At 45.7% G+C, this 25,603-nt stretch overlaps 1 protein-coding gene across 5 annotated transcripts in view; it reads right to left on the bottom strand.

Annotated features, from left to right (window-relative positions):
• The window catches only part of TAOK3 (TAO kinase 3), a 162,955-nt gene that overhangs the window by 50,310 nt on the left and 87,042 nt on the right, over positions 1–25,603 (bottom strand). For 4 of the 5 annotated variants that reach the window (XM_075898155.1, XM_075898153.1, XM_075898154.1 and 1 more), the window contains 6 exons: positions 23,947–23,992; positions 22,881–22,977; positions 15,521–15,634; positions 14,382–14,473; positions 10,234–10,327; positions 8,133–8,214 (listed from right to left, as the gene is read on the bottom strand). In XM_075898155.1, the coding sequence (XP_075754270.1) occupies positions 8,133–8,214; positions 10,234–10,327; positions 14,382–14,473; positions 15,521–15,634; positions 22,881–22,977; positions 23,947–23,992 (525 nt within the window). Of the gene's footprint in view, positions 1–8,132; positions 8,215–10,233; positions 10,328–14,381; positions 14,474–14,770; positions 15,635–22,880; positions 22,978–23,946; positions 23,993–25,603 lie in introns of those variants that run through there. The other variant, XM_075898157.1, reaches the window with a different exon arrangement.

The raw sequence follows: 25,603 nt of genomic DNA, 5'->3' as shown, positions 1-25,603 counted from the left end.
CTCTAAAGAAATGCTCCTCCTTGAATTTCCCAAAGATAAAGTTACTGGAATTACACAAGGCTCCTTCACGTTTCAGGTAGGTTGTAGCCAGATGACTTAAGGAGATAAATATCTGATTTACAATTCACTTCCCATCTGTAACTTCAACAAAATGTGGAGAAACCCTTCAGCATATGTTTCCTTTTCTACTTTCAGATCAGAAGCTGTAAACTGATGGAAAGGAAGTGCAGTAAAGAAAATTTGATTACAGGCAGTCCCCGGGTTACGTACAAGATAGGGACTGTAGGACTGTTCTTAAGTTGAATTTGTATGTAAGTCGGAACTGGTACATATTGTAGGGGAAACTCTAGCCAAACATTTTTTTTAGTTTTGGATAGCATAGGGAAAGGTTAACTCCCCTCTAATGTTTGTTTTGCTGTCTGTTCCCCTGTTCAGAAGATTTCACATCTATTTCTGTCCCTGTGACAAACTCAGGACTAAAGGAGTAACTCATCAAATACCAAACAGCTCTGCACCATGCTTTGAGCTAATAGCTTTATTTCCACACACCACCCAGGGTTCTAGGAGGAGGGTCCTTTTTTTGCTAACACAATGAGGCCAGCACTTTGTTTGTTTTGGTGGAGTCTTTGTTTGCCCAGGGAGCCCAGCACATATAGGGGGAGGAGGGGCGGAGAGGCTGCTTTTGTCTGCTGTTCGGCAGCCTGTTGCTCAGGGGAGGGGGCAGCCTGTTGCTGGCGCGGGGGGGGGGGGGGGGGGAGGGGGAAGGCGTGCAGGATGCGAGGCCGCGGGGGGGGGGGGGGGGGGGGGCAGCGGCCGTGGGGAGGCACTTTTCCTCTGCCCGGCAGCTCTGCGGGATCCCTGTCCCTGTGGCCAGCTGCTGCAGGCAGAGGCCAGTTGGAGCCGGCCAAAGAGGAGGAGAAGGTGGATTCTAGGACCCAGGTGAGCAAGCCCCGGGGACGCTGCTGCGCTCCAGGAGCCCGGCATGTATAGAGGGGAGGAGGGGCAGAGAGGCTGCTTTTGTCTGTTCGGCAGCCTGTTGCTCAGGGGAGGGGGCAGCGGGTGTGGGGAGGCACTTTTCCTCTGCCCGGCAGCTCTGCGGGACCCCAGTCGGAGCCGGCCCGAGGAGGAGGAGGATCCTAGGACCCAGGTGAGCGAGCCCCGGGAATGCTGCTGCGCATGTGCGGGAGTTGCCTCACCCCGTTCGTATCTAGGGATCCGACGTAAGTCGGATCCACGTAAGTCGGGGACTGCCTGTACTCCCAAAACAAATGGTAATCGATTAGGTTGGAAATGAAACTGGTGAAAGACCATGAACGAAGGGCAAGGTATCTAGTTTAAGGAAAGAGTCTGATTAGTTTCTGTGGGAATTGGTGCTAAGTATTAGTTTAATAACTTCATTAAATATTAGAGAAAAGAAGGTAAAAGGCTTATTAATGGAACTCACAGGGCTTACTAAATTGGGAAGGGTTGCTAGCACCTGTCTGGACAGAGAATAAAAGGAGATGGAGAGATTAGAAACAGAGATAGAAAACAAAAGGGAGGTTGAACATGAAATATCCAATGCTTTACAAAACACATACAATTATTGATAAACAACAATACTGGAGAAAGATCCAGTGAACAGGAAATTAGACAAGATTTTACAAGACAGTAACCAAAAAGGCCAAAGAAGTTTGGGGCTGCATAGCAAGCAGCAGCATCATGACATAGCAGAGAGGAAATAGCCACCCATATGGCTTCAGTGTAACCACCCCTGGAATAACACCTTCTGCTGTGGGGCCATTAATACAGAAAGATGTGTCAAAATGGTGAGATTTTAGAGAAGAACAAAATGATGGAGGGCTGAAGCGACTGACTTGGGAGACAAGAGCTATGCACAGAGAGTTTGGCTAAGAGAAGAGGAAGCAGAACAATCAGGGAAATTGTAGGATACTACAAACATTTAAAGGATAAGAACAGGGGTAGCCAACCCATTTAACAAAGAAAGCCGAAACAGCGATGGAAAAAATGCAAAGAGCTGCACCAGAATTGCCGGGAGGGCAGCGCAGGAGTGCCTCTGTGAGCCGCACTTTTGGGGGAGAAGAACCGCATGCGGCTCATGAACTTCGGGTTGGCCACCCCTGCATAAGAACATCATGGGAAGAGAAGAAATAAGTGAATGCTTCCAGCGGGTATTATTGAGATTAACAGTGTGCCATTTTGAAAAGGAAATTTAGTCTGAAAATCCACCTGACAGGCTGTGAAAAAGTCTCTTTCAGGAAATGGTGGAAGACCTATTGTTTGGGACTTATGTCTAGAGTGGCCAAGACACTAGAGAATGCATGGTACAGAACAATCCTGCTCTGACAGGGAGATTGACCAGACAACCTACAAAACCTTTTCCATCCCTAATATCTATGTTCAAACAGTAACTACCTGCACAATTTCAGGAAGGACTCAGGACTCTGATCATGCAGAATGCAATGTGATGGTGGATCTTGAAAAGCTGAAAACTCCTCAAGGAAGCAAGTTGAAAAGCAAGTTTCCAGAACTCCACGCTGCTTATTCAAAAACTAAATCCAACTATGGATTGGACCTTCTTGGTCCAGCTCTCCTGGGACCTGGTCAGCTCGAATGAGGGATTTTGCTGGAGCAGGAGAGGTCACCTGTTGCTGCCACACCTCCCTGCTGCCAGCCTGGATGAGGAGCTGGGGGAGTCAGAGTTGCTGCCAGCCTTGCTTCTGCTGGTGCAGCTGAGGCTACCTAGACTGGGGATCCCCAGTGGCCCCTGGACACGTGCCGGGGCTCTACTGGACCCTGGATGTTGCCAGACCAGAAAGTCCTATATTTGAGAAGTTGAACCTATAGTTATACTGTATTTTAGATCTCCCACCACCCTCAGAGAAAGCCTGCAGCTGATTGCAAACCGTACAAATCTACAGTGCAACTACATGAAAACAGAGCAAGAGAAAACTGTACCACAGAAAGGTAATGTTTTCTCTCCTGGGAGAATGTGGGGGAAAATGGGGTGTATCAGCAGATTAATGATTCCAATGGTTCATAAAGAAGTTTGAATAAAGGCTCAAGGAAGGGCCTTTGGTATGGGAGGAGATCTGTACAGTAACAATGGAAGATAGCAAATGTATGGTAAAAGAGGGTAAGGCATTTGATTACATATATCAGGAATGGGGGGGGAGCCATATTTGTACGATATTTGTGTGGAAGTTAGGGAAGGAAAAGAGATATGAAGCACTACTGTTCTGTGAGAACACACACCTCTTGTGGGCAATACTGTGGCAGTGCTTTGGACAAAGGGGAACTGAGCTCAAACAAGATTAAAGTTCAGGCAACAAAGGGGAAGTGAAGAAGAGAAGTTTGTACAAGCAGTCTAGGGTAGCAACCTTAAACAATCTGGCATCAATGGAAGGGGAGCAGAACCCCTCAAAAGAAGAGTGAGTTAGGTGGAGGAAGAGGTTTGTGGACAGCGGAGATGGGGAAAACCCGGGGAAAGAGAGGAATGCTTGTGGCCTGGTGATGTGCAGATAGCAATCTGAAATAAGAAAGAAGCACAAGAAAAAATAACCCATTGAGTGTAAATTGAAACAAATACAAAGCAAAGCAAGCTGCCAAGAAGGCACTGACGAACACAGTGCCCGAGACGATGTATGAACCAAGCTTGTAAATGACTCAGAGCTAGCTGGCAAAAAAATCTATAGAATTACAAAAAGGAGATGCAAAGGGTAGGAGGATGATATTGTAATACCATTAGTAAATGATGACCGGAGGTTTGGCTAGTGACACCTGAACAAGTGAAGGAGAAGTGGAAAAAACAACTTTGAGAGTCTCTTGAATAAGGAAAACCCCATTAGGATGGAGTTACCAACATGTGACCTTCATGTGACCTCCAGCCACAAGAGAGGGCAAGGCGAGATATGCAGTCCAGGCAATGAAGAATAATATGGCATCAAGACTTGACGAAGCGAGACCGGACCTGGTGAAAGTCTTGGATGAGGGAGACATGAAATGGATGAGTAGAGAGGTTAAAGCCATATAGTGAGACAATCTAATTCCCCAACGGCTGGTGCAAAAGAAGGAAAATGTCCATGAACGTGGAAACTAATGAAGGCCTAAGACTAATGGGATGAAGATACCGGAACATACCCTGTGGTATGCTAGGACATGGAGAATGGTAGACCTCCTTGGAAAAGAACCACAAATTCCATGTTTATAAAATCTGCAAAGGAGGGCAGGGGTTCTCAAACTTCATTGCACCAGGACTCCATTCTGACAACAAAAATTACTACAGGCTAACCCTCTCTAATTCAGCACTCTCTTGTCCAACAACATATTCTGGCCTGGCATGACTTTAGGTAGCCAGGGGGTATGGCCAAGTTTCCCATGATTCTATAAAGTTTGTTTACAGCCACTAGCCCTGGCTCTCAGTGTTCTGTGCTGTCATTTGGCTCTAATTTACCCCCTCAATGTTTTCTAAGAGCCCAGTAAGCAGGGGAAGTATTTGGTAATGCTGCTAGGCAGTATTGACCTCCTGTGTTTTGGCAAATTCTCTGGTTTGGCATCGGTCAGTTTCCTGAGAGTGCCGGACTAGAGAGGTTCAACCTATATACCACCCTAAAGGAGGAAACAAAACCTGAGCCTAAGCCACACCGCTCTGGGTGGGCTCCAGCACCAGGCAGGAGGCCTTAGTTACCCCATTAAAAACAGGGTTGTGACACACTTTGGAGTCCTGACCTACAGACTGAGAACCATTGGGCTAAAGCACCAAAGTGGCAGTGGGGTCGACAGTCACTGCAGGCCCCAAGGCAAGATGTGTATGAGGGGCACTCCACAGCCCCAGGAGGGGCAGGGCCTCTGGCAGAAGGAGGTGGGGTTGAGGGCAGTCAGCTCTCTGTGCTACCTGGATTTCAGCGCCTGCTCCTCCCCCCTGCTCTCAGAGCTGGGTGGAGCAGTGCTCCAGAGCAATCCAAAGGGGCCTGTGGCATTGGTGTCAGCCAGAGCCCCAATACTGACAGTGGTGGCCAGGAGCTCCAGGCTCCTTTGAGGCTCAGGCCCTGGAGCCCTTTCAGCCCTCCTCCCCCCATTGGCAGGCCGGCCAACTGGGTAGTTTGTGGGCTTTTATTGGTATAGAGAAGGCACAGGATGAAGTGGACAGGAGGATGTTCAGCCCAGTGCTGAGGAAACAGAATGTCTGAGGCTTTAGTATCTATGAAGAATGCTCTACACAGATCAAACTAACAGCGATCCAAACCTGGTTTGTTACAAGTCCATTGGAAGTGAAAGTTGGACTGCACCAGCAGTAGCTATAAGTCCGGAGCTGCTTCTCATACTGATGGACTCTATCAGCACGAAGATCCCAATGGGAAAAGGAGAGATGCTGCTTCATGCACATTACCCCACTATAAGGGCACCATCGAAAGAAAAGGCAGGGGAAATACAAGTCAGCAGTATAACCAGCTAACCTCACATGGGATGAAAATAAGCATGATTCAGACTGAGTTCATGTGGACTACTACAGGTGCCACAGGGAAAATGGACAGAGATTAATGGAGTGAAACCAAACCAGACAGACCTAGTATCTTGGTGGGTAGGATGCAGAAGACTTGGAGCATGAATGTGTTACACAATACAGGTGTAGGAGTGCTGGAAGAGGGGGGTGCAACATCTCAGGATTATGCATGACAAGTGTATACCACTAAGACTGAAAGCCCAACTGTACAGAAAAATGGTGCGGCTCACACTGCTGTGTGGTGCAGAAGCATGGGTGACCCAGTTGGCAGGTTCAATCATCTGCAGGCATTCCAGGTGAGATGTTTTTGTGGTATACAAGGGACATTTTAAAGGAAAGGAGGCTACTCAACAAAACGCTGCCTCGTGATGCTTGCAACTTCCTTCCCAAACTCTCACACATTCCCTGCAAAGCTCATTGGGGTCTTGCTCCCCAAGTAGTTCCTCACAACATGAACTCTTTTACATGCAGCTGAACCACAGTTCTCTCTAAGGACGTTAAGTATCATGTAATTCATTTTTGCATCGACTAGTTAATAGGGAGGCTCTGCCTCTTTGAAATGCCTGATCCCAGGCTCTGTGTGGTTCTGCCCCTTTTAAACGTTGCGGCAGTGTTTCAAAGCAATGACATTTCAAAGTGGCAGTGTTGCACAGAGCCTGGGGTCAACTGGGGACTCTCCAGCTGACCCCAGGTTCCATACAGTGCTGCCGCTTTGAAGTACCCCCCCCCCCGCTTTCTCCCCACCCTTTCTACCTCTATCAGATAGAGACAGCAAAGGGGGGGGGGGGTAGGAAATAACTAGTCAACTATCCTGTTGACAATCTGATAAGTATTTGTTTGTCGGATAGTCAACTAATCTAACATCCTAGTCCAGGGAAGGGCAAAAGCCACTCATTGGGCCAAATCTGGCCCACCTAGGGCTTTGATCTGGCCCGTGCAGCTGTTCCAGGGCCTCCCCCCCAGCACGTTGCCTGGGAGCTGGAGCTGCACGATCCCTTTCAACTGCTTCTATTTAAAGGGCTCATGCTTATCTGGCAACAGCCCCAGGATAGGCACGAGCCCTTTAAAGAGAAGCAGTCGAAAGGGCTCCCATGTCCCCAGCTAGCAGGAGCCCTTTAAAAAGCAGGAGTTGAAAGAGCTTGCAGCTCCCGTCTGGCTAAAGTGATGCCTGGGAGCTGCAGGGGAGGCATGAGTCCTTTCAACTTCTACTATTTAAAGGCTCCACCCCTTACACCTGAGGTCCTGCCCCTTCCTTCCAAGGCCCTGTCCCTTCCAGGGCAGCCCACAACCACTTCAAAAATATGCAAAGTGGCCCTCACCCAAAAATTATTGCCCATCCCTGCCCTAGTCTTTAACATCCCTAGTTCTTTCCACTAGCTAGAACCTCAGAGCAACTTGTTACAACAGCTGCATTTTAACAGGAGCAGAATGAAGTCTGAAAACAGAATGGCAAGAGCCCTAATTCTCTTGCAATCCAAACAAACAAGGCCACCAGGCTTTTATACTTTACACTGGCAGGTTACAACTGTCTGAAAGAACAATTCAGCAAGATATCTAGAGTGATTCCAGAAACCTGCAGTTCTGCCTGTAACAAGGTGGATTTCAAATGAGTACATTTACAGGAAAGGAGGCATAAATGCGATGCTTTAGAACAGGGGTGGGGAACCTGTCACACATCAGAGTGTAGGGGTCCCAGGCTAGTAGATTGTGTGTGCTCCAGCCCCACGGGGGGGGGGGGAGAGGGGGGAGAGCAGCAGGGGCCTGGAGTGCCAGCCTGGGCTTGCCAATGCTGGGGGGAGCCCTGAACTTTAGGGGCTGGTTCCAGGTAAGCGGGGGCCACATCCAGCCCCATGGCTTCAGGTTCCCCACCCCTGCTTTAGAAAGAGGAATCAACAACGGGGACAGCCAAGGCTGTGCATAAAGGATGAAATTCATCCCTGCGCAGAGGGCTAGTTTAATGCCTCTACACAACATGTCAGTGTGCAAGGATGAGTTTCTGCCCAGTTGTCTCAAGTGCCATCTTATTCCACACAAACTTTGGCATTCCCAATTAATACTTCATACTAGCATCAGTCTGGTGGCAAGAAGTAGGGGAGCATGAAGTCATTCATTTGTTGTCATGGTGAATTTTAAGTCAGTTTTGCAAAATTCTATTGGCCCAAAGTGCAATTTATTTTTGGGAATGGACAAGTAAAATATCACTCATTTTCCATTATAATTGACATGTAAAAGGATGGGCAAATGGGTTAATTTGGAATGGGAAATTGCCATGATCATTTTGCAAAGCAGTTTTAAAAAGGTTTTTGCTTGGTTCACCCACCCTTTCTCATGAAACGTGTAGGTGGAAAGTTGTTAAACTGAACAGAAGCTGAAATTACATTTCTAAATTAAACTACATAGTAATCATAATAAAAAAAAGAATTTTTCAGGAAACCCAATCCAAAAAATGCAAGTACTTCTAACCTGGCAGAGCGTCTATCTATCTGGATATCTTACAAAATAGCTTACTCCACTCTGGCACTACATATTCTGCCAAGCGACATGCTCTCACCACCACCACCTTTGGGAACATAACTCCACCTCTGACCTCCCTCCCCCAAACTTCAGGAATAGAAACGTGAAAAGTTACCCGCAACAGGTCTGTTGAGGATGGCCTTTCCTGAGGTATTTTCTGCAAACAGTAATCCACAAATCCTCTAAAGGAGTCCGTCCTGCATGGAGAGAGAGATTTAAAGGCTGAGTAAATTCAGGATCCTAAGGCAAATGGGGACTTTCAAAATTTACCTGCATCAGTAAGAAAAAAAAAAAATCTGTATTTCTTTGTTAAGTTCTGGGATACGAGACAAGCTAGACTGTTGCCTAGGGTACCAGGTTATTGCTCTTGGCTCTCAATGCAGGGAGAGACGCATTATTGGAGCAGACATGGTTACACACAGAAAGGGGCAAATCACGTGGGTGTTGGACAGTGCAATGTTCTCTAATGAAGTTCAAGTCTTTTTACTCGAGTGAAGGAGAAGTTTGCACCAGCAAATGCAGCTCTATCATGGTGCACCTTTCCTTTTAATAACTTGATGCTGTAGTTCTCCATTTCATCCCATCATTACTGACAATATACTAGCAGTGACACTAATTCAGGAGAGCACCAAGCACATGTTTCATGTACCAGCACCTCAAATGGGGCTGGCATCTTGAGGGATTCCTTGATAGCCCCCTACTCAGAATACAAAAAAAGTCTCCTTGAGTGAGGCATCTGGTATCGGCCACTGTTGGCAGACAGGATACTGAGCTAAATGGACATTTGGTCTGACCCAGTGTGGACGTCCTTATGTTCTTCTGAATGCATAATTCTCTCTTCCCCCTGCCAATGACACTCAGACATTAATAGATTTCAACGGGAGTAATTTTTGTGTTCCATCTATACCCAGGGAGTCCAACCAGTTCTGCTACAGCAAACTAGACAGTCTCAACCAGCCAAACAGCTGCACTGTTCAAGCCAACTAGCCACACTCAACCAGCCAAAGAACCACATGTAGCTAGTGTGTTGGACACCACAAGTTTACACTGATTTCCTTAGGTTCTTACTATCTACCTGGTGGCAATGTAAGGAAATGTGTGACAATGGGAAAGTCTATCACTAACATGGATACCAATTCATATGCCATATTCATAGCTGTCGGTACTCTGCAGGGACTTTCCTCTCATTTTCAGGCCTCTGGATTCTTTGGTGTTCCAGAGCAGCAGAAAGGCAAGTCTGCCAGATTCACACAGATTAACTATGCCAATTAATGCTACTCCTGTGTTATTAAATTGAACTTATTTTATTCTGCCCTTAGATTTTTAATTTTGTCCCATATGCTATACATGAAATACAGCAGGTGTATAATAAACATTGTCAAGACAGAAGCTAGAAGTTGGGAGTGTGGGTAAAAGACCACGTTTTTGGCACCTTGGAAAAGTGTGCAAGGCAGATTGGGATTATGGGAAAAGAATATTAGCTGAAGAGTTCCATTATGAAATAGCTGATATAACTATTTGAATGGCTGTTGTTAGGTTTCAGAGTTAATGCCTGCAGCTATAATGGGGCCAAATTCTGACCCCTCTATGAAATATTGTTTCAGGCCGTTTACAGATTGTGGCAACCATCATTGCCTTAGTTACACTCCACTTTTGAAAGGTTTCCTTCGCTACTATAAAAGCAAGATTTTTTTTTTCTAAATCAGTGTTTGGATTCTGGAACACGAGTTCGTGGCAAGGTAAGAAATCTGTAGCCATACAGCCCTGGATATTTGACAAAAGACCTAAAGTAGCTCCCAAGAAAAGTTAATGGACTCTACCAATCTGTGGCTTTCCTTCCTCCTAGTTTTTGCTGCAGTTATGCGAATAGCTTCTGCAGCCAGGCACCATTCTCTAAATTTTGCTGATGCTGACTTAGGTTGCCTTAATACACACACTAACATTTTACTTCATATAGTGCCTACAGGAATGTAATTAGTACCTGCATACATCAAACTGCAGAGTAGTCAAAAAGACAGCAGATCAAAGCAAAGTCTAACTACTAGAGAATATCTGTGCAGTTGCAGACATTAAATTTGACAGCTGACAGTCAATCAATCACTATACAGGAACAAGTGCTTTCCCTGTCAAATATTTAACCACGTGATGGGTGCTGGAGAGGTGAAGAGTTTTTAGGAAAACAAAAACCAAAATAGAACTGAGAGTAGCATTCTTACCATTCATTTGACTGTAACGTAGGGGAGTCGTTCTGGGCTATGTGATATAAGGCACTCATTGCATTCATGTTGAAAAGGGGAGGCTTCCGTTCGGCTGGAAAGACAAGAGAGAGGAGCGATAAAGCAGCTGAAGGAAAGAGTGAAAGACAAGGAACTTCAAGCGAGGTGTAGCTACTAAATCAATAGCCCATTACTGTCGTCATGCCACATAAACCAATTATTTTAATCTCTTAGGTTAGGTGAGGACAGCCTTTAGGGAAAACTCCTGGTCGTTTGAATGCTGGATGGTACAGTTCCCCCAAAAAACTAGAGCAAACCTGTAAAAAGGTGTCTGATAATTTTTTTCTTCTCGTGTTTATAGTAGCTGGCCAAACTCAGGAAGAAATCACTGGGATAAAAGTTATCTGTGCAAGTGAAATATGACTGCTATCTTCCTTGGAAAAGCTGGGAACTGGCTCCTAAAAATGCAGGATGCTTTAACCAACAGAGCATCTGAGGCTAAAAAGAATGAGAAACATTCCACATTGGTGTCCTTGTAAGTATAACCAATGGACTGAAGGAAGACAATTTGCCTGTCTATTTGCTTCTTTGCTAAATTTCTCCTCAGCTCCCCTTAGCCACAATGCACTTCTGAAAGGGTATTCACAACTACTATCCATCTGTGCTCTCTCCAGAATGGGGCATAATTGCCCATTAGTGGATTTTACAAAGAAACCAAAGCAGGAGGCCAGTTTTCACCCTGGCCCAAGGTCAGCCATGCCATGACTCAATGCAGCCAGGATTTTTAAGTTCATGCCAGGTCAGAGGAGAGCAGCTGCTCGTCTCTGACATGCCATGTGCATACAACTCAATTCCCTGCCTCCTCCCTCCCCGTCTCCCCCACTCACACATACTGAGCAATTAATTTTGTCTACGCGAGAAATTGGATCTGGGCCATCCCCAGACCTAGACCCTGGTAGCAGAGTGAGAAAAATTGGTACTTTCCAAGAGGATTAGCAACAAGAAATACTTTGCAAAAAGGCTTTCAAATCTTTGAATGACAAATTCCCTGAAAGTTCAAATATTAATTAAGCCTCACTCTCTACGTGGAGTCTATTACAACACCCATTTTACAGTGTGTGTGTGTGGGGTGGGGGGGAATCAAATCCACAAAGCAGGGCTTGGAAGAGAACTCAGGACAGTCCTTATTTCTAAAATACAAACTGCATCGAGATGAGGCAAGTTCTACCTGCTGAAATCAAGACCAGTGGTTAGCAGCTATCACACAGCAAGAGAGACATGTTGGAAACAGCATTTCTCCCCATTCCTTGTCCCCTTTCTAATCTCCAGGTTCTGCTGCCAGCTGAGTACTTGTGAGATGCTTTGTATCCCACTGTGTCCATTCAGCTGACAATACGGAACTGCTGACTGACTCTTACCCCAGGGCATCCCAGAGAGTGCTGTGCGAGGCAGCATCTCCAAGGGCCCATCACCATGAAGTGCCTCTCTCCCCTGCTCTAAATGAAAGCACATGGCGGCATCCTTCCCATGGAAATTCAAGGCTTACTTTCCTTTTTTAAGCTTAGTTTCTCTGCCTCTCAAAGCTGGTTCCCACTGTGGCATCTTATCCAGGTCCTATCGTTATCCATCAAGCCCTGCCCATGTGCTTGTCCAGGACAGAAGAGAATATGGCCCCCGACAGTGCAGGACACAGACACAAAATACATGGCAGCAGTTTGGGAGTGGGATAAATAATCCTGTTTCAATGGATGTGTGTTTTTTTAAATGGCATCTGTGGATGAACATTGGCAAGAATTTGGTTTTAAAAAAGGGATTTATATAGAGCACCACTGAAGAAGGCACAATAAAGAATGGAGAGGGATATGCAGAGTGTGGCTTGGTTGTGGCTGGCACTAGGGGGTAGGCATGAGAAGAGAAGTAGGAAAAAATGAGAGCTATCAACTATGGTGCATCATTTCTTAGTTTTTAGTGGAGGCACCCAGAGGCTGCTGAGCAAGGTTGCATAAAAGGTAAAGATGATGATAGCGATGTGTTTCCCAGTGCTTGTAAGGTACCCATTCCATAAGGGCTCCATGCAGGGACAGGTTCACAGTAGGGATGTTAAAATGCATGTCATTGGCTAACTGTATAACTGCTGAAAATTTCAGGGTTTTTTGGGGCAGCAGCCAGCTCCCTGAGAGCTAGTGCATAGCGGGAGGTGGCTTTTAAACTGCCTGCCACCCTGCACTGGCTGCCTCTGATTCAGAGGCAGCAGCACAGGGTGGCAGCCGGCTCCCTGGGAGTTACATGTAACCATTTGGGTAACCAATAAGTTCATGCTCATTGGTTACCCACTAAAATGACTACACTCTTACATCCCTAGTTCACTGTGTAGGATCAGCACCACAGCCATCTCCTGGCATCTCCAGAAGTGATCATTTTCTGATCATGTCTACACTGCAGCTAGGAGCAAGCTTCTTAGTCCAGGTAGACAGACTTGCACTAGTGGGGCTTATGCTAGCACACTAGAAATTGTATGCACATTGCAGGTCTAGCTGGGACTCAGGACAGCCACTCAAGTTCAGACTCAGGGGTTCTGGTTGCTGAGTCTGAGCTGCTGACTGAGCCACAGTGACCACACTGCTTAAAACCTACTAGCATAAATTAGGCTTGCTCCCAGCTGCAGTCTAGAAAATCCCTCATCAAGCCTGACTGTTGTCGCTTAGTAGACACTGTGCACAGGGAATCAGTTGGAGTATTTTTATGACAGAGGCTGAATTATCAATTGTGTGGGGGCTTGGCTAATCTGCTTGTTCAAGATTATCAGATTCATGGTCTTTCTTGTGCACAGCTTGAGGTTATTCTTTGTGGGCCTAGTGGAGTCATCCTAGGACACAAGATGGAGTCGTACAACGTAAGAAATGATGGCTGAGTAAGGACTTTAGAACTATTCATATAGCAACTCCAACAGTTTGACAGGGTTTAAAGGCATTTGTTTTTAAACCGGGAGTTACTGGAATTTATCACTGTTATGTTCCAATATGCCCCTGACCTGTAAAATGATTTAAAAAAGCAGGATGGAATCTTTATCGTTAGCTGTTGGCTATAGGCCAAATTCAGCTCTACTATCAGAGATAAGCCCCACTGATTTCACTGCAATTTTCACCTGCTTACACCAGCACTGAATTTGTTTCTGTATCAGGAATTTGCTACCAAAGCACTCAGCCCCCTGGATTGTACAGTACCTCTGCTTCAATGGAAATTAAGAGGAGTTGAGGGCATAGAGCATCTTGTGAAGATATTCAGCAACACATAGCATTGGGTTCAAAAGAACAATCTGCCAGGGTCACAAGCAGTTCTCCTATAATGATTGCCACCAACTTACTGTGAACTTATCCATGTGTTTCTATTGGAAGTAGACCGTGAATCTAGGGTTGACTTAGCATTGTGCACTCCCCTGTCCCTAAGCCCTGATTGGCCTGGGGGTGGGGGAATGGCAGGATCTCTGCAGGCCAGATGAACCCACTTGGTGGGCCAGATCCAGCCTGCAGAACCTCTGACAATCATAACCCACTATCATCCAAGAGGACACTCCATTTCCAAACATTGCAGAAACAAAGACACCCACATCTGTATGTTGAAACTGGCTCAAGGAATGAAAAAGCTCTTTTTTCTGTTCCTATGGTAAGTGCCAATTTGTGGAACCAAATGTAGGTTTGGGATGGTTCCGTAAAGATGCTCCTGTTTGAAAACTGGGCCTGCAGAATCACATTTGTTGCCTGTTTGTTTGTGTTCCCTTTGAAGAACCTTTTATTCAGATGAATGTCAATATTACATAGCTACAGCAGCTTCTGTTCCAGCTATCGAGGATCTGCCAAAATCCAGCTTTGCCTAAAAATATTCAAAAAGGCTAACCAAATCCTTGCTGTGTTCAGAATTGTTATTCCCTGAATGACTAAACACAGTAGTGGTGATAAGTTAACTCTTGAACTACTGGAGAGAATGAAGCATTTTAAGTCAAGCATTTACCCACAGGGTTTTCTAAGTATGTCAGGTTCTTTTTTATTTAAGGGGAAGAAGAATCTTCCAGTCCCTTAAGACACTAAAATGAATTACAAATTCAGCACAATGGGTACTAGGCGATGGAGTAGAACAACCTATTTACTCACCTAACTCAATGCACGTGATCCCAAGAGACCAAACATCTACCTTCCCATCATACTGTCCTTCGTCCATAGCCAAGATCACTTCTGGGGCCATCCTACCAAGCACAGCACAAAATATGCAGGTTATTGGGGGAAAAAAAATAAACAGCACAGACCTTCTTAAAAAGACAGCTTCATTGTCTTCAGTAATGCAGTGGCCCCCGAATGTAAAGAATCAGCATGGAGCTGAGTAAAGCCATGCTGAAATAAAACAATGCTCGCCTGCATTAGCAGCTCCTCCAAAAGGCATTTTTAAGAAAGGAAAGAAAACAAGAGGCCAACCTGGATCGTCTTGCTGTTAGCGCAACATGCTGGCACATGGGAGACCCACACCAATCTCAAAGGCATTGTACCTGGAGTCAGCCAGCAGGGGCTGAAGTGTCCTAAAGGCGTCACTTTCAGTCTCCCCAGAGATGGTGGGTTTTTCCACTGGCACACCAGAAGCATTTTCCAGCAGACATGTGCAGCCTGTGAGTGCAGCTATGAAAGGAACAGGGGAATCTGGAACAAAGTGGGGAAATATGGCGGTCCAGAATAAAGGGAGGAGTGAAAAACGGGTCCCGGCTTGGGAAGGATTCAACCTCTTAACTTGTTACTTCAGGGAAGAAGCAGTCTTCCCCACCCCATATACTTGTTCAGAGGTTGGGGGTTAGGTGACCTCTGACATCAATGTCTTGAGTGTCTGCCATGAAGTAAATGGAGTATAAAGATATGCTGGGTCACTGGGTAGGGAACATCAATCAACTCAAATCAACGTCCAAAAGTTTCTTCACAACAGAGCTCAAAGTCATCTACCTGCCTTCCTGCTACACAGAACAATACAGCAATGGATATGTGCTTTGCCTCGGGCAAAGATTAATTTTTCAAGCTCTTGGCATTCTGTTCATTGAAACGTTGATGGTGGCCACTCGAACCGTGTGGCAAGGCCCACTTTTACTTCTGAGGACCCATGAGAAAAGTGGGCAGAAGAGCTGGATGTGGAAGTTTTAAAAGGCTGCTCAGTGAATGCTACTGGTTCACGGTTTTTAATACCACATATTGTTTGTGAAGCACCAGAAATGAGAGAGGCCCTATGAAGTCTAATGTGTTCCAGCTATACTTACCAGTAAGGTGTCCCCACAAAGGAGTTGGCAGGAGAGACTATAGACGCAGACCCAAAATCAGCTAGTTTCACCTGACCTGGTTCTGTTAGGAGAATGTTTCCAGCTTTAATGTCCCTTAGGAACAAAAGAGGAAAAGTGCAGTTTTGGTTACAAATAAATATGCAGTGACACTGTGGTCCATTAGCCTATCTGAAGAACAACACTGAAGCAGCAGCAAAGACTTAAAAGCCCCCAAAGAGCTGCTATTTACTCATTTATGATGAAAGTACATCAGAGCGAGCCACGAATGGGCCCCACTGTGGTAGGCACTTTACAAACAGGGGGCAATAGAGACAACCTCTGCCCAAGTGAGCTCACAAACTCAACAGACAAGACAGACACAGGGTGGAGGTCAGGGTTTCACACACAAGCAGAGTGAACCATGTGAAGGCAGCAAGTGACATCTGTGCCATGTTTTGTTTTGATGATGAGGAAATAAACTATATTGCGAGGAACTCTCCAGGGGACAGCCCAGGAGGTAGGAGGGGCAGGCCTGGAGCAAAGCATTCGTAAAAGACTGGGAGGTAAAGAGGAAGAGGCATGAAGCAAAAGCCAATCAGCACAGGGCAGAGACAGTCAAGGCAAAAATGTCTCTGAATGCTCTGAGGCCCCTGCTTTGGCTGCTTCTGCAGTGAATCCTACAGGCTGGTAAGAGTGCTTTTCCAGGAACACTGAACTGCCAGGCACTACAAAGGAGAAAAGATGAATGGTGACCCTGTGGTTCAGTTACTGGCCTGAGAGTCAAAAGATCTGTGTTCAATACTCAACTTTGTAACCTTGTATGACCTCAGACAAGTCACATAAGCCACCCCATGCCTTAGTTTCCCCATCTGAGTGAGGATACTAGTACTTCTGCATCTCACAAGGATTCATCAAGGGCAGGATTAATTATAATTAGGGGCTGTGTAAGGGCTCCAATTACAGTTATGGTTATGATGAGACTATAAGTGGACAAACACAATGTACAGATATGAAATTATTTAGCAGATATAAAATGTGAGTATCTCAAGTGCCAGGAGCAAGGGGGTTAAATTGAAATGTTGCGAAAAGGTTAAAGCCACTCGTTCCATGACACTTAGATAAGTGCATACACAGAGCTAGTGATAGGAACCTAAACATGCTTTGCCCACATTCTCAGGGCCCAGTGGACCTGTCTGTCTAGTCTGTGCTCTACTGGAAATGTTTCTTCTCCCACCTTCTCCTAACAAAGCTAGGAAGAACTGATAATAAAAAGATTGCTTTATGGGATCCAGCTTTTGTTATATGCTGCGGCTAAAAGACGCAGTAAAGTGATGTACTGTAAAAACAGAGACAGCGTTTGAATAATGAGAGGGGAAATAATACACGGGGGATGACTTTTGCAAAAGTAGGCTCTCAGTAGAAATGAAAGGCAAGTTAAAAATCCCGGCTGAATCAGGTTAACAACACTGTAGGACTTGTAATTTTTTTTTTTAAATCGCTAATGGCAATGTCAATACACTGCTTGAAATTAGGGATGTGAATGGTTAACCAGTTAATGGGTAAGCCTTGCCCTTACTGGGTAATGCTTACTGGTTTATTTGTTTATTTCAATATTTTTACCCCACCTCTCTAATTAAAATATTGGAGGTGGCTAAAAAATTCTTTAAACATAATACAAATATATATAAACATTTAAAATACGAGACCCCAGAAAGTTACAATGAATTGTCAGTCCACGTAGGCTGGAGCAGCTCCCCACCCGCCTGCGGTACAATGGGCCAGGCCCAACTGGATTAGCCCCTGCCTGCAGCAGGCCCAGCCTGGCCACAGTAGCTTACCACATGGGGGATGAGGGAGGGGCCTGCTGGCTATACCATGAGCAGGTCTCCCGCCCAGCCCCATTTAAGTGGTTAACCCAGGGGTTCTCAAACTTTGTAATACCGTGACCGCCTAAAATTCTAGATGAATGTGTGTGACCCTCCATCCTCTTTGCTCCATGAGTAAAGGGGGAGTTGGGGAGTCGTTGGGGGCAGCGGGGAACCAGCTAGCAGGAAGCAGGGCTGGTGGGGGTTGGGTGCAGCGGGACTGGCTGGGGGAGATCGGGAGGAGGAGGGGAGAATTGGCCACTGGAAGCAGGGCTGGCGTGGGCAGCAGGTCTGGCTGGGAAAGATCGGGAGGAGATGTGGGGGAGAACCGGCCAGCTGGGAAGGGGTGGAGGGAGTGCAAATCGGCCAGCGGGAAGCAGGACTGAGCGGGGCACGTGCAGATCTCAGGGCGCTGCCCATCCCACGCACAGTCCCGGCGAAGCACGAGTGAGTTCGGCTGCAGCTCCACCACGCGCTTGCCCAGCGCTCAGGAGCACGTACAGGGCTTCCCCTCCTCCCCAAGGCATCACACGCAACCAGAGGCTCTCAGCACTGATTGCACCCTGCCCTCAGCCACTCCCCCCACCCCTGCCAGGCTTCCATCGGGCGCCCAGCTGGAAAACCAGAAAATACCAGATATTGCACATGTCCGCTATTTTCTCAATTTTTTTACCCAACAGAGGGCCCAAAAACTGGACTGTCCTGTGACCCCCCCCCCAAGTTGCTCGTGACCCCCTGGGGGTCGTGACCCACAGTTTGAGAAATGCTGGGTTAACCGGTTAAACATAACATTTAACCAGTTAATTGATTAAACAGGATTTTACATCCCTACTTGAAATACACAATTTTTTCCACTCTATGGCCTGCTATGTATGCCCCCTAACAGCATACACATTTACATAATGCAGCTCCTACAGACCTAAACATATTTAAAGTCTCAAAAGTTTCACCAGCATATTACTAGTGAAAAAAGGCATACTTTCTCATTTTTACCATACAATTATAAAATAAGTCAACTGGAATAAAATATCGTCCTTACAATGTATAGTATACACAGCAGTATAAACAATTCAATATCTGTATGAAATTGTAATTTGTACTGACTTCACAAATGATTTTTTGTAGCTCAGTAGTAATGCTAGGTAAATGTCTAGATGACCTAGTGTACCCCCAGAAGGTTTGTGTCCCCCCAGGGATATGTATACCCTTAGTTGAGAACCACTGTGCTAGAACACTGCCTCTCAAACCTAATACTATATGGTTAGGCTACTATAGGCCACTGATATTTTCACACCAGGATCCTAATTAGAGGATCACGCTGAAATGTCTGGGTGTGCTTGTTTGTGCAGAGAGTTTACTTCTATATGACACACCTACAGAGATGGCATTTCACACACCTGCCTTGTATTGTATGTGCAAAGACAGAACTCCAAAAAAGTGCAAAATAATGAAGAGGCATATCATTATCTCCAGTTCACTCTAATCAGAGACAAACTAACAGAAGCGTGAGTACCCCATGCGACAGCCCTATTTCACCAGAAAAAAGCCTTCACTGAGTAACAATATACTGTCCATATTATAAAATCTCAGAGGGGTAGCTCTGTTAGTTTGTAACTTTAAAAGCGAGTAGTCCTGTGGCATCTTGGAGACTAACAAAAATATATAGTGTCATGAGCTTTCGTGGGCAAAACCCACTTCTTCGGGTGAATTTTGCACTCCACTTCATCTAATGAAGTGGGTTTTATCCACAAAAGCTCATGATACTGTATATATTTTTGATATATACAAAATAAGATGCCACAGGATTACTTGCTGCCCATATTATAGTTATTCTTAGCAAAGCTAGGACATTGGATTCACTGGAGCAAGCATGCAACAGTACATGTACAGAACTCTGGGTTTGGGCACTTTACTCTGATAGTAGAAAAACCATAAACTATCTGCAATGTAAAGGAAAAACACTTCATCCTATTGCATTCCATGCAATTGTATTGGATGTCATGTTAGTGAACAGACGAGGACACACAATTAGGAAACTGCACTTCTTCAGTCTCACCACAGGGTGTCCTCCTTATGCTAGGTCATGGTCAGCATGCTTGCCTCTCTATGGGGCAGGAAAACAAATTACATACATTATTGCAGCAGTGTTGGTCTCAGGATACATAGGCTTACCAGGTAGCTTCAGAAAAAATACCGGACACACTTGACCGGGAGGGTGAGGGACCAGCCAGGAGGGGAGCAGGGCTGGCCAGGAGAAGGCGGGGAACTGGAAGCAGGGCTGGTGGTGGTGGTGATGAAAATCGGGGGCAGTGGGGCTGTGAGGAGAGGGGAGGGGGTAGCTGGCAGGAAACAGGGTGGTCGGCGGGAGGGGGGGGTCGAGGGCAGTGGGGCTGGCCGGGGGAGATCCAGGGGGTGGTGGTGGGTGGGTGCTGCCAGTGGGAAGCAGGGCTGGTCGGGGGGAGTGTTGGGGCAGCGGGACTGGTTGGGGGAGACTGGAGGAGGGGACAGCCGGCAGGAAGCAGGGCTGGTTGGGGGGAGGGGGTCAGGTAGAGCAGGGCTGACCAGGGGAGATCAGGAAGAGGAGAACTGGCCAGTAGGAAGCAGGGCTGGCCAGGTAGGAGTCGGGAGGAACAGGGGAGAGAATTGGCTGGCGGGGAGAGGGACTGACCCGGGCACATGCAGATCCCAGAGCGCTGCCCGTCCTGCGCACTGTCCCGGCGAAGTGCGAGCGAGTCCGGCTATGGCTCCACAAGGCACTTGACCAGTGCTCAGGAGCACGGACAGGGCTTCTTCTTCTCCCCCAGGCGTCACTCCTACGTCAGACACAACCAGAGGCTCCCAGCGCCGAGCGTGCCCCGCCGCCCAGCCACTCCCCGCCACCCCAGACAGGCTTCCATCGGGCGCCCATCCAGGAAACCAGAAAATATCGGACATTGCACGGGTCTGGTATTTTCTGAATTTTTTTTTTTTTACTGGACAGAGGTCTCAAAAACTGAACTGTCCAGTTGAATACTGGACACCTGGCAACCCTAAGGATACAGGAGAGACCAAGTAAGTAAAATCGTATTTTTATAGGACCAGCTTCTGTCACCAACTCAAGTTGGTCCAATAAAATAAGTTACAGGGACAGTTTGGTTTGATGGTCACTTGGCAATGTGATGTGTGTCACAAAAATCTTTTGTGGAAGAAATTTTGCATGGAGTCAGATGAAAGTCTATCAATGGAGACCTGCATTTTCCTCTGAGACAAGTTTTCCACTGATTGGATTACTTACTATTCATATTACTGTAATGTTTAGTAGCCCCAGTAACAGACATGGACCTCACAATGGGGTGTGTTATAGGAAAAGAAAAAAAGAAACAGAACACAAGCTGTCCTGTCCACAAAGACGTCTCTTGTCTTACACAGAAAGAAGAGGTGGATACAGACAGGCAAATACAAGGAAATAAGATGACAAGAACAAGGAAACAATAAGACAGTTGACTGCATCAAACCAATGCTTCTCTCTATGAGCAAACGAGGCTAATCATCGAGTATTTCTTTGTATTCCACAATTTCGGACACTAGCATCTAGCAGAGAACTAGAGAGCTCCTCTTGGCTCTCTCTGCTGTGGGACAAATATTCCTATCCACTTCCCATGCCCAGGAGCTGAGCATCCTTGTGGAGTATGTGAAAAGCCATGGCTCAGAGAATAACAATAGTTCTGCCCCTGCTGCAACAGAACAAATGGTTCCAATTAAGGCTGCACTAGTGCACCTTAATGTCCACAGTGCCCCTGAAGAAAACTCCTTATTGTAGCAGTCCCAGGATATGCCTTCACTTTGCCAAAGGTTAGTTTGCAAATGACACTCTAGGTCAGGCATGTCCAAAGTCCGGCCCGCGGGCCAACTGCGGCCCGTGTTCCGGTTTAATACGGCCCCCCAGGTAATTTGCCAATATCTATCTTTTATGGCCCCCAACGAATCCATATGTATTGAGATGAATACATTGTAAATCTCAGTTAATGTCAGTTGGTCTAAATCAGTTATAAATATATTTGGACACAACATGTATACTTGGTGTTATGTTCCTGTTCATATTTTTTGAACTTAAAAGTTGACAGACAACCTTTATTACCAATAATATGTAATGTACTTTACAATGTTCCTGACATTTATTTCAGCTTCCTGGATTTTTTTTTCATCTGGCCTTCAGATATGAAAGGCAGAGTGATTCAACACCTGTTTAGATTGGTCATCCATGTGACGAAATGAAAAGTATGCCGTTTGCAATAAACTTTGCATAAAATAGTTAATTTGCATTTAATTTTAATGGTTCAAAGAATGTCAGGCAAAATGGTCGGCCCTCACGCTTGTTCACTTCATCAAACCTGGCCCTCTTTGAAAAAAGTTTGTGCACCCCTGCTCTAGGTTATTAACACAGGGAGGATTCAAGACCAATGACTGGTTTCAAACTGCCTCTGGAAATGGAGAATCGTCATTTTTGCTGTCTCATTATGCGCTAACCCAGATCACTCCATTTCATAACAATACCCTGACTGTGGAAACAAGGAGTTACCAAAAGAAGCCACACATGGGTGAAATCATGTTAAGTTGCTGACAAGACAAGGGAGTCGGAAATTAAAATGGTCACACAGTAGCAAATTTTACAACGTGCACCACCAATTTCCCAAATCAGCCTGTCTGGTAGCTGGCCTAAGAGCTTATGCCAGTTGCTTTAGAAGATTATGTCTTGTGTATACTGTCTGTTGGTGCGACGCTTTATCCTGGAGGAGTGGAGTTTCTTCCTGACCTATCAGCTGATTTCCTGAGGTATGAATTTTACCTGCTTGGATCGCAGCAAGGTCAATGTAATCATTACTAGTATTGGTCTCTTGTTTGTGTTCTTTTAAATCTGTCTTATGTTTCACTTTGCACACCTGTAAACTGTGAGTTATCTTTCCAGTATTTACTTTGTCATCACTGATTCACGTGACTGCTTCCTCCCTCACATGCAGCCCTGCTTGCCCGAAAGATTTGTTTGGTGACATTGAGGGGAAAGTGTATGGAAAACCAATAACACAGAAAAAGAAATCAGCCAGTTTCACTAAAGATTGCAGCATAAGAGCAGGCTCATTAACAAGGAGACAGCTTCTGTTTATAAACATACCCTGGCTTCAGCAGTGCTGGGAAAGGGCATACAGAAAGATGTTATCAGTGTATCAGGAAGTTTTGGTTAAATATTACCGTTTTAAAAAGTCTCGGGGTAGCGATATTAGCCTGTATTTGCAAAAACAACGAGGCGCCTTAAAGACTTACAAATTTATGTGGGCAAAAGCTTTCGAGGGGAAAATCGATTTCCAAAGTGATTTTTATTCACTCAGATGCCACCAGACTCCCCGTTGTTTTATAAAGGCTTCCCCAAAAGTAGCAGAGCAATTCTCAAAGGCTACTCATCAGTCCTCAGTGCAAAGCAAGGTAAGTGGAAACATGGTAGTACTGAACTGTATTCTTACCTATGAATCCTAGCATGAGAATGCAGGTAGGCCAGCCCCTGCAAGGCACCATGGGTAATGGCAGCAATCTCCACTTCCTGAAGTGGTTTCTTGTGAACTAAAAGGTTTAAACAAGAGAAGTTAAGTGTAGTTTGTTCCTCAATGAAGATTACACAGCACTGGGACTGGAAGAGTTAGTCACAGTCTTGGAACACAACAACTGACCTTTGCAGGCCATGATCAGGGTAATACCTATAGACTTTCCTATGGCAAAGAGAGAGCAGGAGGGCAGGATGAATAGCATATCAAGTAGAGATGCCTATGTCCATTCCACAGAGCCCTCACATAAGACCAGCCCATGCCTGTGACTGACCATATTGAGAAACACAGGGGCAGCCCATAAAGTATTACTCTTAACTAGACTGGGAATGGGTTTTCTACTTCTCTTTATAGGCACTGTGAAAGCCTTGGGGTTTGGTTTTACTTTGGAGGTCACATTAGCATTAGGGATGTAAAATCCCATTTAAAATGTTAAACAGTTAAATTAGATGTTTAACTGATTAAATAGCCCATTGCATCACACAATAGGTGTGGGCCCAGTGGGGCTGCAGCAGCCCCCTGATGTGGGTGGGGATGCTCTGGCCATTCCAGAAGCCAATTAACCGGTGGGTAACCAGTCAACTGGATACCAGTTTACATCCCTAATTAGAATCGGGTACCACAAAACTATTGGCAATTAGTACTTCTAACTGCAGGGCGAGAACAAAGCTTACCAGCGGCAGGTTTCCATTATTGCTGCACAGACGGTAGCACTTCCTGTTTACCTATCAAAGAAGATACAAGCCCCCTACACAAGGCTGTGCATAGTTATATTTTTCAGCTTACAACCGGTAAACATGCCAGCTATGAACAGCCCTGGCAAGTTCTCAGTACGGCCTTGGCTGGGACGTAAAGCACTAGCAAGGTTCACTGGAAGTACAGACAGCCTATGACATCTGTGAAATGCTTTCCTCAGCCAAGAGCACCTTCAAAAAGTAATATTCAGGACAAATATATGGTAGAAATCACTCTTCAAATCATAGCTTACCTTCTAGCAAATCAGAAGCGGATCCTAAGCAGTATTCCATCACCAGCTGCAACAGACAGAAATACACACAAGCATTAAGGAGGTAGAATACCCAACAAAGCTGGAACAGGAGACACTCATTTTGCCATGTCAGAGTGACAGACAATTAGGAGCTGCTGGGTTTCACATGGACTCAGCACTCCCAGGAATATGGAATCCTAGAGTTAAAGGATTTCCCTTAATTGACTGGCATTTCCTAATCTCAGCTCATAACCAGGATGTAACATAGAAAAAGACTTTTGTGAGGCTTAAAACAATTTACACAGGGCACCTCCTCCTGAAATTTCAGTATACAATGCCATCTGTAGAGCTTTTCAGGATCCCTGGCTTAATATGTACCATCCTCGCTCAGGAAAAAATTATAATACCTTCTATCAAAGCTTGGGGCAGGCTTTTACACCTACTTCCATTCTCAGCTAATGGGAAGAAGCCCTAAAAAGGGCTGGGAAACTTTTTTTTTAGAAGGGAGGCCACTGATTCCCAGAAAAATCAGTCAGGGGCCACATATAAGTAAGAAACAAAACAACAACAAAATACCCTCGTCACTGACGTGGCCTCCAACTGAAGAGAAAGACACTCCCCATATTCCCCCGGCACACTAGAGCCTGGGGGAGGGGAAGGAGAGTAGTAGATTTTGTGTGCTCCAGACCCCAGTGGGGCAGCAGCTACGGTGGGAGGGACTGGCATACCAGATCGAGGTCCCCAATGCTAAGGGGAGCCCTGAGCCTCAAAGGTTGGATGCAGGCAAGCCAGCTCCTTCCTCAACCCACCACCTGGACAGTGAACCTGCCTTCCCTGGACCAGTCATGTCCATTAAGACAAGGTATCTCCAACATCACCTCTATTTCACTTCAGGGCCTGAGAAAAGAATGTGAACTAGTGGGCCAATGATAAAATTTGACAGGGAATTGATAGTCGCCTGGTGTTTGTGCTCTGCCCTGGCTTATTCTGAGTTGGCCAGAGCAGGGTGTGTGGCAAAAAATGCATATTTAATTCTGGGGAAAGGGGTGACTTGCACTGCTCAACAACTACGGAGAAGCAGTAATAAGCTCTCAAGGGAGCACTGTCCAGATCACTGCAGCAGAAAGCCTGCTGGCTAGTGTAAGGCCTCGGGGGGCGGGAGGGAGGGTGAGAGAAAAACTCAAAGGAATGAGGGGAGACTATGTTCCAAAGCTTCTGCTGTTTTGTGGAATTTCTGAGCTCAGTCTCAAGTCACTGAACGGAGGGTGGTTCTTTGAGCGAGAAACACAGCAAGGATGGATTCATGTTTAATGGAAGTCTTAAAACTTACTGCATGAATTGTAAGGTCTTTTCCCTGGACTATGATCCATTTGTGCATTAACCTGCATTGATATTTTTTGCGTCTAATCAAGCTAAGATTAGAAACAAAAATCTGTTTAATTTACTATGTCATAATTGGTAATTGAAGATTTTTTCTGTAGAATGCTTATTGCTCTGTTCTAGCACCATGTTGACATATTAAATGATATTTCATAGCCCAATGCATTTACCTGCTGAAAGCACTTTAAATAAAGTAACGATGGCAGGAAGCCAGCTGCATATTTTCCTAACAAATATTAAAACAGAAGTTCATTTTTCTTCTCTCCCACATGATATT

Source organism: Pelodiscus sinensis, chromosome 15 (genome assembly GCF_049634645.1).
Source record: "Pelodiscus sinensis isolate JC-2024 chromosome 15, ASM4963464v1, whole genome shotgun sequence".
NCBI lineage: Eukaryota > Metazoa > Chordata > Testudines > Trionychidae > Pelodiscus > Pelodiscus sinensis.
Note: the sequence above shows the minus strand (reverse complement) of the source record. Positions and strands in the feature narration are given on the sequence as shown.